Source organism: Phalacrocorax carbo, chromosome 20 (genome assembly GCF_963921805.1).
Source record: "Phalacrocorax carbo chromosome 20, bPhaCar2.1, whole genome shotgun sequence".
Lineage (NCBI taxonomy): Eukaryota > Metazoa > Chordata > Aves > Suliformes > Phalacrocoracidae > Phalacrocorax > Phalacrocorax carbo.
Genome location: NC_087532.1, coordinates 7,908,388 through 7,922,903, shown reverse-complemented (window position 1 = coordinate 7,922,903; position 14,516 = coordinate 7,908,388). Strand labels below are relative to the sequence as shown.

The window sequence follows — 14,516 nt, the reverse complement described above, 5'->3', positions numbered from 1 at the left end:
CCCAGCACGAGCATCCCTGAAGAGACAGGCACCAACCACTTCAAAAAAAAAAAAAAAGAAAAAAAAAAAAGAAAAAAAGCGACAACAACAAAATCAGGGGGAGCCCGCCCGCCCCCCCCCCGCCCCCCCCGCCCTAAGCCCAGCCCAGCACCGAGGCAACTTCGGATGTGTCCGCTGCTCCGGGTTACATTCCTCCGGAGCGCCCGCTCAGGCCGGTTCTGACATAGCCCTAAAACTTTAAGAGGAATTTCTGGTGGGTGATTTCCCCCCTCCCTCCTTTTCCCACCCCCCCACCCCCCCATTTTTTTTTATTATTATTTTTTTTCCTTGGAGCAAAGATTTCTCCCTTGTTTTGCAGCCGCGGGCTGGAAGAGAGAAGCGCTTCGGCTCCGAGGAGAGGCATCCCCGCATCTCCCCCCCCCCGCCCTTCTCGGCTCTCCCGGGGCCAAGGGGTGCCCCCCCCCCCCCGGTTTGGACGGGACCGCTCCATCACCCCGAACCCCCCCCCTCCCCAAACCATGGCAGCTCTCCCCGGGACGGTGCCTCGGATGATGCGCCCGGCTCCGGGGCAAAACTACCCTCGCACAGGCTTCCCCTTGGAAGGTAGGTCTGGGAAAGCACCTCGCTAAAGCGCTCCTGCCCCCCAGCACCCCCCCCCAGCACCCCGCTGTAACGGGGGGGGCCGGGCTGGGCTGCTCCGGGTGGGGGGGGGGGATGCAGCGAAACTTTGCAGCCGGGGCGGGGGGGGGGGGGTGTTCCCGACCCGAACATCCAACTTCCCGCCGCTATTTTGCTCCTTCTCCCGGCTGGAGCTGCTCCGTCCCCGCGAAAATACCGGCTTAGAGCTTGTATTTTCATTTATTTTAACCCCCCCTCCCCAACTTAAAGCAGCTTCACGCGTCCCGCAGAGGTTTTTTTTGGGGGGAGGGGGGACAGGTTCTCCTGATTTGGGTTTATTTTTTAAATTTTTGTTTTAAATCTTTGGGACTTTTGCAGGGTTAATCTTCCCGGAAAGGTGGGGAAAAGCAACCAAATTAATCGTTTTCAACTTTAAGAGGGGAAAAAATAAGATTAAAACCCCTAAACTGGGAGCACCGGCTGGCTGCGGGCAGCCGAGCTGTCCGCGGCCGGGGCTGGCGAGGGGAGAGGGGGGGCACTTTGTAGCTGTCACCTCGCTAAGTGTCATCCCCACCTCGCAGCGCATCGACTTTCCCCATCATCTGCTTTATTTTTTCTTTGTGTTACGGGGTTATTATTTCTAGGCACACGTTAAAAAATAATAATAATAAAAAAGGGCAAAATGAAGAGCGGGACCCCTCTCCCCGCATTTATTAAACAGGAAAATCTCATCCTGACCGTGATCAAGTGGCGAAACTCAAACCTGTGGAAAACCACGCAGGCTGCAAAACATACAAGCTGGGGGGATTTGTTGAAGTGCTTTTCTGTAGCAAATGAAGTAAAACAGACGGCAAGGGAAAGGATCAAAGGATTACAACAATATTTGCACAACATGACTGGGAATAATGAAAAGAGAGAGCGGCCGGCGGTTTTAGTACCTCTTGAATGTAAAATTGGCCACTCGAGTGTTATCTGTCGATAATGATATATCCAGGGAGTGCTGGCCAAGTGACTTGGAATTAGTGGTGCATGATTCTTGTTAAATCGCGAGGCAATTTCTGGAATCGACTTTTCTTTGTATAAAGAGAAAAATCACCCCCCCTCGCCTTCCCTGTCCCTCGCCCCCTCCAGCCTTTCTGCAAATTACCCAGCTGAGTTCTCCCCACCTCTTTTTTTTTCGCCTTTTTTTTCTTTAATTTCCAGCCTGTGAAATCGTATTAATCTGCAAGATCTACAATGCGAGATATTAACCAAACCGGGGAGGGGGCGCGGGAGCCGCCGGTGCCCCGCTCCGGGCGGGGACGCGCCGCGCAAGGTGCCGGGGAAGCGGCCGCGGGGGATCCGCGCCCGCTCCGCGCCTCCCCGAACCGCTTAACAACCCCCCACCAAAACCACACACAAAAATCCCCCATCCCCAAAAAGGCCCCCATGAGGGTACTTAAAGAGGTTATTTCCAAAAGTTTGTCTGAAAGCAGGTAGCACCTTGATTTGAAGCAAGAAGCGGAGTGCGCTGGTTTTGGGGGGGAAATGGGAAGTTTTTGGGGGATTGCCATGTGGGTTTCAAGGTTTCCTTATTTAAAACGTCAGATATAATTTAAAACATAGGTTTGAAGTGCCAAAAATATATATATAGAGAGAGAGAGGCGCTAACGCCTGTGCCACCTCGGAGCGCGGGGCGATGGGCGTGAGGGTCGTGCGCTGTTCTTGTTTTCCCTCTACGGATGGGAAAAGTCTTCCCCGGGATGCGGAGATAAATACCGAGGCCAGGGGATGGGCGAGAGGTTTCTCCTTTCTTTTAAAAAAATCAAATACCGGGAGAGAAGCTGAAGGTGCGGGGAGGGATGCGCCCCGTTTTGCTGGATTTCCCCTTTCTTTTAACTTTTCCCTCTTATTTTATTGGGGTTATTTTTTCTCCCCTTTGCTTTCCAGTTTCCACCCCGCTGGGCCAGGGCAGGGTGAACCAGCTCGGAGGGGTGTTCATCAACGGCCGACCCCTTCCCAACCACATCCGTCATAAAATCGTGGAGATGGCTCACCACGGGATCCGGCCCTGCGTGATCTCCCGGCAGTTGCGGGTCTCCCACGGTTGCGTCTCCAAAATCCTCTGCAGGTACCAGGAGACGGGCTCCATCCGTCCCGGAGCCATCGGAGGCAGCAAGCCCAGGGTGAGTGCAATGCGGGGGCCGAGCTGAGCTGCCCTCATGTTAAAAATCAAAATTAAGATTTCTTTTTTTGGTGTGTATAAGTTTTTCCAGGTGGACACACCAGGAAGGAGGGGAGGAGGGGAAGGGGCTTTAATAACGCTGCGATTTGCAGGCTCAGATGTGTAGAAATCAGTGCAGAGTTGAAGGCTATGAATAAATTAAGATGATGATGATTTTTTTCCCCACGTGCAACAAGTGGTGCGCGTTCGAGCATTTGCTTCAGCCCCGGTGTGTGGGAAGGAGGCAAGCCGGGGTGTTTTGGGGAGCAATAAATCACTGGGTGTATTATAACCACCCCCCCCCCAAAGCATCCCCTGCATCCCTTCCTGCCTCCTTCCCCCACCACCACCCCCCGGGGCTCAGGAGAAGCCCATCCTGGCGGATCTCCTTGGCCCCCAGAGACTCTACTTTTAGGGTGGCCAACATTTGGGAGAGGAGGGCCTTTCCCAGCTTGCTTTTCCTCCTTTTCCCCCCTTCAAATCCCTACTCTTAGCCCCAAAACTAGCTGCCAGGGCGAGGAGGATTGGACTGAACCGAACAGTTTTTCTTCTCAATTAAAAGCGCTTTTTCTCTCCCCTTCCCTCTCTCTGCACACGCGGGCACACACCGGTGTCCCTTGATCACAAAAGCAGGTTGCAACTCCCGATGTGGAGAAGAAAATCGAGGAATACAAACGGGAAAACCCCGGGATGTTTAGCTGGGAGATCCGAGACAGGCTCCTGAAGGATGGGCACTGCGACCGGAGCACCGTGCCCTCAGGTGAGAAGGCAGCTTGGCAAGAAGGACACCCTGATACCCTCAGGAGGATGGAGGGAAATTATTGTCACCACCAAAAATGTTTCCAGGGGCTACAAATATCCTCTCGGCCTTTGCTTTGATAGGGGAGGGGGGAGAAAAAAATAATCACCCCAAGCAAACCCACGGAAGCAAAGGAACCCCAGGCGAGGGGGGGCTGTGCCCTGGGCGCACTGCAGTCTGCTGGAAAAACAAACACAAACAACCCAGTTTTCCCAACTTATTCTGACTCCCTTGAAAGCAGGGGGGCTCCTGGCAGGGAGGGAGCATGCACGGAGGCAGAGCCCAAACCCAGGGTTAAAGGGGACCCCGGCTGCCCCGTTGGGACTTGCTTGCTCAGCTGGGGCTGCAGAGCAGCGTGTCCATCAGCCAGGGACCCCCGTCACCCATGGAAGGCAACCCTGCACCCCAACATTGGGACCGCAGGGGTGTGCAAGCTCTGTAGGTCCTGGCTGAGAGTTCCCCTCTGTTTTGGGGGGGGTGGGGTGGCTGAGCCTTCTCTGCTGGGCACAACTCCCCCAGAGTAGGCCAGGGCCCAGATCTGAATCCAGGCTGTGGGGTCACATTTGGGGCTGGGGTGAAAGCTGGGTATTGGGGGGCAATTTCCCTGTTACAAAGCAGGTGATGACCCTGGGGGTGCGCACCCCGGGGCGTTGCGCCAGCTGTGATGCTCTGTGGGGTGTTGAGCACAAGCGGGTGCTGCTTGTGCCCGGTGTCTGGGAGGGGGACAGCAATAAGCCCATCCAACTTTGGGGGTCCACCTGGCAGTCCGGTGCGATGGTGGGGGGTGAACTGGGGGTGTTCTGGAGGGCACAGAGGATCGGGCAGGTGCACACCCCTGGGAAAAGGGGGTGCAGATGCCCTTCGTGTGTGTGCACGAGGCCTCCTGCCCAAGTCGTGCAGCCCTGGCCTGGGTTTTCCCGCCGGCTCCCACCTTGCCTTCCCAGGCAGCTTATACTTGCCTTTTTGTCTTTGACTGTCTGAGGTTTAGTGAGTTCGATTAGCCGTGTGCTACGCATCAAATTCGGGAAGAAAGAGGAAGAGGATGACTGCGACAAGAAGGAGGAAGATGGCGAGAAGAAGGCCAAGCACAGCATAGACGGCATCCTGGGCGACAAAGGTAAAGGTGGCCGTGCGCGCCCCCGCGGGGCTGGGCTGGAGGGGACATTTGGGAGAGGGGACACGGCCCTCCCTACCCGGAGCAGGACAGGGGATGGCTCCAGAGCCTCTTGCGTTTGTCCTTTCAGAAAAATGACTGATGACAGAGTGGAGGGTGTGGTGCAGGGCCCTGGGATGGGAAGGTGGTACCCAGCCCCGCGGGCTGAGGATGCTTTCCCAGGAGGAAGAGTTGTCGGTTTTGCTCTGGATCAATTATTTATAAAGTGGGAAAGGAGATGGCTGGGGGGGAGGCATCTCCGATTCCTAAATGAATTTGTTAAACAGATTTCTCTCCTGCTCTCTAAGTGGTCCCCTGAAACTCTGGCTGACAGTTGACCGATTTGGCCAATCAATATCAATTAGAGAAGCCGGGATGGGCGCTGCGCTGGGGCTGCCACAGAGCCACCGGTGCCGGCGGAGCGCTGAGGGGAGACGGGGGGTCCTGGGATCAGAGGAAACGGAGAGGGGGGGTGTCTGCACCCCTAAATAAAATCAGGAAAAAAATAAAGCTGGCATTTCTGATGAAGGGCTTGAGGCCAGGCCGGCAGTGAGGGAGAGCAGGGGGCCCTGGTACCATCTCCCACCGGTGCTGCTTTCCTCTCACGGGAGGAAAAATTGAACTTTTTAAAGCTCCTGTGCTGTAAAAGTGGGGTGCGGGAGGAGGCATGGCTGGAGCCGGCCCTGCGGCACTTGTAATTTTATTTTTGGGAAGCTTGTTGGGGGTGAGGATTCCCCTTTCTCCCCCAAAAAGGGGAGGGGGGGCGAATGGCATTTTTAGGGGGCATAATTAAGGTTTATCAATGAGGGTGTTTGCAAAGATGGGGAAGTTTTAAGCACCGGGAGGGAGGAGCGGCTGTGTCGGTTAAGGCAGAAAATGATTTCCTCGTGTCGCAGAGCTCAGTGTATTTTGGGGGGGAAACCAGCAGTGATACGAGTCTTGGGGATGGGCTTCAGGAAACTGGGGTTCGCTCTTTTTCTCCAAAAGTGATGGCAAAATGGCGATGGCCCAGGCCTCTCGGGGCTGGGTCGGTGGGTGCGTCGGGGGACTTGCGATATTGTCGGTGTCGGGCCAAAAGGGAGCATGGTGAGGGTTGTTTTCTGTCTAGAGGGGGTCCCCGGCCCGACTGTGGGAAGCAGGGGGAAAAGTTTCTCATAGTGACAAAGTTTTCCCCATTTTGGGACAACGCGGGTGAGTGGGGGAATATTGAAGTGGGGGGAATTTGGGGCAGGGAAAAAAAGAGCTTCTCCGTGTCACCATCAAACGTTACTGGGAGTTTTAAATGAAGGTGCACAAAAGGGGTTTCTTTAAGGATCCGATCCTCTTTTTTTTTTTTTTTTCAACCTTGAAGATGAACTTCACTTACAAAGACCTTCAAGTCTATTGAAGCTTTATAAGCAAAAGATTCCTGACCACAAAAGCAAACAGTAGAAGAAGAAAAAAAAAAAAAAAAAAAGGAAAAAAAAGGAGGAAAAAAAAAGAAAGGGGGGGAAAACAGGGGGGGGAAAACCCTAGGCTGCCTTAAAAATGGAGTAAAGGGATGGGGGAGGGAGGGCTTGTCTATTCTCATTCAAAATTCTGCGAGGAGGAGAAAAAGTTGGGACAAAGGGCCAAGGAAGGGAAGAAAGGGAGATAAATTATTCAAAACTCCCTGCTGTTAGATAGTTTTGTAATATTATAGGACCGTCTGTTGGAAAAAGGATAGCCGTTGGACGTTGCAAAATGTTGCTTGTGATTTGGAAACAGGCGATGCTCATTTGCAAATCGGGGCTATTGTGTCCGCGACAAGGTCCCCCCATCACTTTGGGGTGTTTTTAGTTTTATTTGTGGGGCGCGGGAAAGTTTTTGGTTTTAAGATTTATTTTAGTTGAGCCTCGTCGCTTGAAAAAAAAAAAAAAAAAAGATATAATTTTTAAACCGCCGAATGATTTTTATTTTCCCCCGCGTTCGTGCGCGTTTTCCCCATCGCCACCCCCAAAACCAAAAGGAGCGAAGGGGCTGGAGGCTTTTTTATTCCTTAATAACATGCAGAAGCGCGTGTCAATAAGCAAAACAAAACGCTCTCTTCTTCCTTCATGGGTAATATCGCGGACAAATAAAACACGAGCCCCCATTTCTTTATGAAACCAGCCCGGATTGAATCGAGTGCTAATTTGGGCAAATTCCTGATGCCGGAGCCCGCGGAGCGCCGCGTTACCCCCGAGCGCGCAGGATCCGCGCCCGTTCCTTGCCATAAATCCCCAGTTATCAGTTGCTTTTTTTTTTGGGGGGTGGTGGTGGTGGTGTTTCCCTCCCCGCGAGCGCGCCCTGACTCCGTAAATTTGCGGAGAAATCATCCAAAAAGGCTTTGCTTTGGGGCTTTGAGCATCAACCGCAGAGGCAGCGGGTTGGCAGCGGGCTGGACGCGAGCGCTGCGATCGCCACGGGACCGAGGGCAATTAAAATAATCATTAAAAAAACAAAAACCAAGGAAAAGTTTACCGCCGTCAGTGTATATTTTCACGTCGGGAAAAGTTTTAATGGCCCCAATTAAGGTAATTGGTAACTGAACTTGTCAGACACGCGGAGGTGGTGCGTGCGCCTGGGTGCTTTTTTCCTTTTATTTTTTTTGCTCGGAAATAATAATTCTCTTTAGGGATCTTCCCCCCCCACCCCCTCTCCCCGGCCTCCCCCAACCCTACCGATTTTCCCGGGAGGCTTACAATAAAAATAAAAATACTAACGCGCTCCTGACACTTGCTCTCCAGCTCGGCTTTTGCTGCCTGAGTTTGTGGGGGTTTGATTTTTTTTTTAAACGCATTTTTATTATTATTGCGGGGGGGGGGGGGGGAGGGAAACTTTGTTTTGGCCTTTTTTTCCTCTTGACAAACGCCTTTGCTCCATTTGCGGGTTCTCCTTGCGGGGAGCCGGAGGAAGACAGCCTTAAATGCTCTCTCTTTTTAAGTGTTAAAGAAAGCTTCCACCCTGCGCCTGTTTCTTTCTATCGTCTGCTTGGCATTTAATAATGTTAAGACTTATTAGAGCTGGTAATGAAAACTGTGGCTGTTGAATAGGGAGCTGTGTTGGAGAAGGGTGTAATAGCTCCAAGGCATGCTAAGAAATGTATTTATCCCCAATCAGTACTCACTCTCTGAGTTCCCAGCACAAACGTTAAGTTGAAGGGTTTTAAGGCAGATTAAATTGAGCCTTTATTTCTTTGCACTTTCATCTTTAAACGGCTCACTCCAGCTAGCCCTGGGCATATATTCATGAGGCTTCACTTTATTTTTTTTTATATTTTTTTTTATCCTTGTTAAGACCGAGTTATTATTATTTGGGGTTGTTGTTATTTATTATGACTGGTGGGGTTTATTAGGGAGGGTCACGCGTGGGTGATGCGCGCTTCTCCCGCACCCCGCAGATCCGAGGGGCTCCGGCGGGGGGGTAGGGGGTGGGGTTGGGGGGGTGGCATTTGGGCAACCCCAAATCTGAAGGGGGTGCTGGGGAAGGTGCTCCGCATTCCGGGCGGGAGGAGCGGGGGCGAGGCCTCGTCCTGGCCGGGAAGTAATTGCAACCAGACGCGGGGGAAGGGGGGGGTGGGGGTCCGTGGGGTTACGGGGAAGGCGATGGGCTTGTACTGGGGGAGGGGGGGCGTTGAGCGTCTCCCCCCCCACCCCCCTGCGGTGTCACCCCACGGTCACGGGTGGGGGCAGCCGCTCCGGGGTGCAGGGCAGGATGCCTGCGGAGGATGCTCGGCGGTGCTGGTGGGGGACATCTGGGGTGAAAACACGGGGCGGGGGGGGGTGTGTTTAATTAATTTTCTCGCCCTGCTTTATTCCTCTGAACTCCGCGTTATTGCACCGAGTTTCTTCCATCGATCACGGCTCAGTCCCCACCCCCCCACCCTCTTTCGCTAGCCACCCCTGCGCCCGTGGAAACATCGCGTGGGATGGGAAAAGCCGGGGAAAGCGGGGGGTGGTGGTGGTATATTTTTATTGGAGGTGGGAAACGCATACAGGTGGGAAGAGGAGCTGGGTGGGGGGTATTTGGACACTCGGGAGTGATAACGATTGGACTTGGCAGCAGTCAGTGCCGCTTATATAGGGGTTTGGGGGGGCTGAAGGCAGGAGGAGGCTGTTTGGGGGTACAAGGTCCTGCCAAATGTAATTAGGCTCGAGGGAGGGAAGGGGTCGGGAGGAAGAGGGGGGACCCCCCCCACACCTGGAGAAGGGCTTTGTTTCCCAAGCTGGGGCGGGGGGGGGGGGAAGGAGAGGGGATATGGAGTCAATTTATCAGCAAACAATCTGCATCGATTTAAAACCAACAAGCGCTTTCTCTGTAAATGTATGTTTAGAGGGAGGTGTGTGGGGGGGATAGACACTTCATCAAATCAAGGGATTACGAAAGGTTGGCAATCTAATCAAACAGAGACCAGGCGGGATTTGTGAGTGTTGCGAGTGGGATCAGCTCTAATAATGGGGGGCAGGAAAGAGATAGGGTAGTGTCAAGCAATTCATTGGCTTTAGGCTGAGTTATTCTGTGCATATTTCAGGGAGAGAGAGGAGGGAAAAGGAGGGGAGGGGGAAAAAAAAGAGCAGGGAGAGGGAGAAGGGAGGGGGGGGCTGGATGTGAGCACACACGGAGCTTACATGTCACAAAAAAAGCTGAGACAAATGAGGTACAACAATAAACACAGATAACAATTACAAAGGCAAACAGTGGCTTTTGGGAACAAGTAGCTGCAGAACCTGGTCTACATAAACAAAGTAGGCAAATGTTTGCAAGATAAACTCCTTCCTAAATCGAGTGTGACGGGAAGGAGAGAAGAGAGGAGGAGAGATAAGGTTGGAAGGGGGAATAAACGAGTATAATCTAATACAAGACGTCTTAAAAAACAAACTTAAGACAAGGATGCAGGGAGAGAGGTTCAATTATACAGTAGGAAGTGAAATAATATAAGGGAGATGTTTGTGATCCAGGGTTTGTTTGGGGTGGGTTTTTTCCCTTTTTTTTCTACATCTGCTCCCCCCCCCCCCCCCCCCCCCCCGCCTTCTTTGGGGGAGAAGAATAGGCTCAGTTACAGACCGGGGAAAATAGCAGGCAAATATCGGTATCAGGAGGGCTGGCTGGCAGGTGGGGTGCCCGGGGTTCGGCTCGGAAGGGAAAGGAAATACATTCTAGAGGTTATAATCTGTAATTCGAAGGTGGAGGGTAGATTACCGTGTACTGGGAGGGGTGGGATACTTGGCGGCGCGGGGGAGATGGATGCCGTGATAGGGGAGGGGAGGAAGGAAGCTCCAAGGTCTATTTCTAATCCCAGGTTTCGCCCGTAATTGGGGTAGGAGAGAGGAGGCAGAGATTGAATTAAGCAGCAGGAAGGCTGTGAGGGAAACGTGCGATCCAGGTGTGCGCAGGGGTGGTTCGGAAACAAACAGATCATCCCCCCCCAAACCCCACCGCTCTTAACCCCCAAATAATTTAAAGTAGTAGTTTAAGGCTGTGTCGGGGCTTATTCTCTTTTATAGAGACATGTATATATGGATCTCTCCAAATGAGAATTGTATATAAGAGGGGAGAGACGTGTCTGCAGTGTGGTTAAAGGAATTAGATATTTACCAGTTTGAAATAAGCCTGGTTATAAAAAAAGGGAGAGAGAGAGAGACACTGAAAAGATGAGACGGGAGAACACTTCAAACGAATTCATCATCTGGAGTGGTGAAGGGGAGATTTAGAGACAGTATTGGGAAGTTATTTAGATATTAATAACATATTTTCCTGAGGCGTCAGGAGTGCCTCCATACGCACTTTTTTCTCGCAGCTATTTGGCTGGGTGAAATATGGGAGACCCAAATGTTGGGAAGAGATAACACAATCAGCCTAGCCCTGGTCCTGTGACTGCATCATAGCATTAAACCCGGATTAACCTCCCCTTTCTCCCCCTCCCCCTCTCCCAGTCGTGTTCCCCCCCAACCCCCCACCCCCACCCCCCCCCGAGAAGCTTTCCAAATTTTTCAGGGGAATTTACATGGCAGGATTTTAAAGCACATATAACACTAGCCTTAAAGCTGTAAGGTACTTACTGGAGCATTAGGGTAAGGCGGGGGGGAGGGGGGGGAAGTATCTTTCTGAAAATTACGTTTGCTACAAAAGAAATAAGCAAATAAGGGACCCTCTTAAGACCTGAGCTTTGGAGATATTATATATTTATAGAGACTATTCTTAAAAAAAAAAAAAAAAAAGCCCATTTCAATCAGCTGCCACATTTCTCTCTCTCCACCACTGGGTTTTACTTTTTCTTTCCTTTTTTTTTTTTTTAATTTAATCTGAACTTCAGTCCGATTTGGGCGCTGGATTTTTTTTTGGAGGGGGGGTGGGGATGGGGGAGAAGATGCTGGGCGGGTCCCAGTCCGGGAAGCAGCGGTGGGCTCCGGCACGGTGAGGGGGATCCCCTGCGCTCCCCAGGTGGGAGCTGCTCCTGCCCGGCCGGGCACCGCTTCCCCTTCCCGGAGGGTGCGGGTGGAGCACCCCGAGTCCTCAGGGGTGGGTTTGGGGGGGCTCCTTACCCCCCAGGAAAAAAGAAATGAAGGAGTTGGGAAGCGCAGGTGGAGCTCACGGGGGGAGGCGAGGTTGGGATGGGGACGCGGCTTTGCCGGCAGGCCCGGGGGTGGGAGGTTTGCTGCATCCCCCCTCCCCCAAAATACCACCCTCCTCCTCCTCCTCTTCCTCCTCGGCTCACCCCGCCCCGGGGGTGGCACTCGCTCGGGAGGGCCCGGCTGGGCGCTCGCACTTGGCATGGTCTTGCCACAAAAGAAATTAGATGTCAGCTAATGCCTGTTTATAAAGACATTTGTCACCCGGAGTTGGGCAGAAGCGGGGAAGGGATGAGGAGGTGCGGGGGAGGGCGAGAACCACACCGGAGCTTGGCTTTTCTTTTTTTTAAAGACAGAATCTGAAGGTGCAAGTGATGATGATATTTTGGGGACACGGGCTGGGGCTGCCCCCCGCACTTGGGCGGACCTGAGGGCTGTCGGAAGGGAGAGGGAGGACTGCGTCTCCTTGGAGGGGCTAGAAGGGGAGAAGGAGGGGTGGGGGGGGGGGGAAAGAAAAAGTAGGTGAGGAAAAGTAGAGGCAGCTTGAGGAAATTGAGAAGCTTATAGTCTTTGATCCTTGGATGCTTTTCCTTATCAGAAACATTTGTGGTGACACCGGTACAAAGGAAGTTCATCATATTACAGACTGCTAGGGCTGCTTGCAGGAATCACTGTCTATTAATTAGCAGGCGCTCTGTCTTGTGGGACACACTAGATCTGAGGCTACATATTACTTGCTTGGATGGCTCTGGGTCCTGTGATGAATTGTTGTAAAGGGCCGTTGCTGTTTATAGGCTCTGCAGGGATAGCCAGGGCAGGGGGGAGGCGGGGACGACCCTCGGCTCATTCATGAAATATATCTATATCTATCAATTTATAGCCGGAGATGGGGAGGTGGTCGCTCATTCATGAGGTTAGGAGCTGGGGAGGCATTGCTGGTCCCGGCCGGGCTGGGGTACTGGAGGGTTGGGGGGGCTTGCGTGGAGGAAGGCGAGGAAAAGTGCTTGTTTAAAATAAAATTAAAAAAAAAAAAAAAAAGAGAAAAGGACTAAAAAAGACTAGCCAAGTCTCCTTGGAGAGAGGGCACGCGAGGCGAAGAGGTCGCGCTGGAAATGGAGGGTTTCCCTCCCCCCAGCAGCGGTACCCGAGGCATGCTCCCCTTGCGCCTCCACCTGCCAACGTAAAACAAACAAAAAAAAATTTAAAAATAGTCTTTTCTGGGGGGGAAAAGCTGGAGTTCAAAGAGGGGGCTGCCTTTGCTATGGCTGCGCGGCCCTCCGCTGCCCACCAGGCCGGAGGTGGGCTGGGGGGACGCGGGGAGGGCACGGAGGGATGCCCCGCAGATTCGGGGGGGCTCGGCGCAGGCAGGGGAAGCGCAATCTCTTCTTACCCCCACTCCCCCCTTCACGCTGGCCGTCCCCTGCCCCCGGGCTCGCTCGGGCTCTGGAAGAGGGAGGAAAAACCCTTCTTGGTTTTCACTCTTCTGTTGGGAGGGGTTTTTTGTTGTTGTTGTTGCTAAAATTGGAAGGCAGCACTCTGCCTGACCCTGGGGAGCGGGGCGAGGGCAGGGCTGCCGGCGGGGCTCCCTCCCGGGCGGGGTGCGGGAGCGGGGGGGGGGACACCCGGCAGCCTTCAGCCTTCACTGCCGCCTTTGTCCGGAGACCCTAAAGCCCGCGGATCAAAGTGACCTGGTGGCATCTTTAAAGGAGGGAGAGAAGAAGGGGGGGGGGGGGGGGGGGGGGGAGGAGAGGGAGGGGGGAAGGAAGATAGTTATGAAACCGAGGTCCCCAAACCCAAGGGAAGGAAGGGCGGGGTCCGAAAAAAATGTTATTTTTATCTTTTCGAAGGGAAATTCCATTTTATTCCTGCCATTTCTATTCGCGCACAAATCTGGAGTGGAGGGGAAAGTCCGGAGCGACCGCAATTCTGGAATTTATTTATTTTTTTCCCCTTCATTCCCATTATGGGGACGAATTGATTTGCATTTTTATTGGGAATTAAAGGAGAGGGAGGAAAGTTGACTCGACAGGATTGCTCGACGAGAAGCTGCCTTTGAGTAACTCCCTTCCAAGCGGAGTTAAAAATACTCGGGTGATTTTTTCCTCGCTTAAAGTTAGAAGGGTACTTAAATCGTCCGTGAAACTTCCCACTGTTAAACAACTTCGTAAAGATTTTGGGTTTGGAATTATTTTATTTTGTCGTGAAAAAATCGATCCGAGCAAAGCCTCGTCTTGCGTTTTAATAAAGATCCCCCGGCTGCATTATTTTGCATTTTTAAACGTATAAACGTCTTTAAGAGGAGAGGGTGAAGGTACAAAGGACAATTCGATGTCGAGGGATATTCAGGGGACAGTCATGTTTAAATTTCGCTACAATTGTCTCTGGCACATTTGATTGCTCGGAAAAAGAAAGAAACACTGACATGAATAGGAATAGGGGCTGGGGGGGGGGGGGGGACGGGATTAATAGCCCCCAACCTTTGTGTGGTGTAAATTATCCAAGAGAGGGCAGATAGCCGGAGCTGCTGGTGATTTTAAAGGACTATATATATATATATATGCCCACATACAGACGCGTGTATTTAGTAAAAAGCTGGCGTTTTCTGGAGGGAATCGTTATTTCTGTGCAGCAACTCTTAATTCTTTTTAAATTCTTTCCCCACTTCTCGAGAACATGCCTGTTTGATGCTAAATAGCAGCAAATTGAGCTATTTGAAGCTTTTTCTTTTTTTTCCCTTGCGAATGTGACTATTTGGTTTGTACCTTGTTGCTCCGTTTCTTTTTCCTGGAGTTTTCCCCTTAATCTCCTTCCAGCCACAAACCCTCCCCTGTGCGAGCGGCTGAATGTGCTCGCAGCGGGTAAGCTGCAATTTCCATCCCTGAAACTCCAGCAAAAGGAGGAGAAAAGTTTGGGGGGGGTGTTAACAAATGTTTTTGGGTTGTTTTTTTTTTTAAACAAACAAACAAAAAACCCCAGTTCTTGCCACCCCCTGTTCACTGGAGGGAGGGATGTCGAGAGGGAAGTCCCAGATTAAGATGCATCTAAAGGACGAGGGGATCCAGGATGGTTAAATCCAACTGATGCTTGGGGGGAAATTATATATACACGTATATAATGTCAAAAATCTCCGTGCTTCTCGAGGGGAAATGCTCAGAGGTTGATAGTGCAGAGATG

The 14,516-nt window shown here is 52.2% G+C and overlaps 1 protein-coding gene across 1 annotated transcript in view; it reads left to right on the top strand.

Moving 5' to 3' along the window:
• The first annotated feature begins 343 nt into the window (after positions 1 to 343).
• Positions 344 to 14,516, top strand: part of PAX7 (paired box 7) — a 107,866-nt gene continuing 93,693 nt past the window's right edge. The window contains exons 1-4 of the mRNA XM_064470290.1: positions 344 to 603; positions 2,548 to 2,783; positions 3,452 to 3,581; positions 4,603 to 4,737. Of these exons, the coding sequence (XP_064326360.1) occupies positions 519 to 603; positions 2,548 to 2,783; positions 3,452 to 3,581; positions 4,603 to 4,737 (586 nt within the window). The 5' untranslated portion in view covers positions 344 to 518. The remainder of the gene's footprint in view (positions 604 to 2,547; positions 2,784 to 3,451; positions 3,582 to 4,602; positions 4,738 to 14,516) is intronic.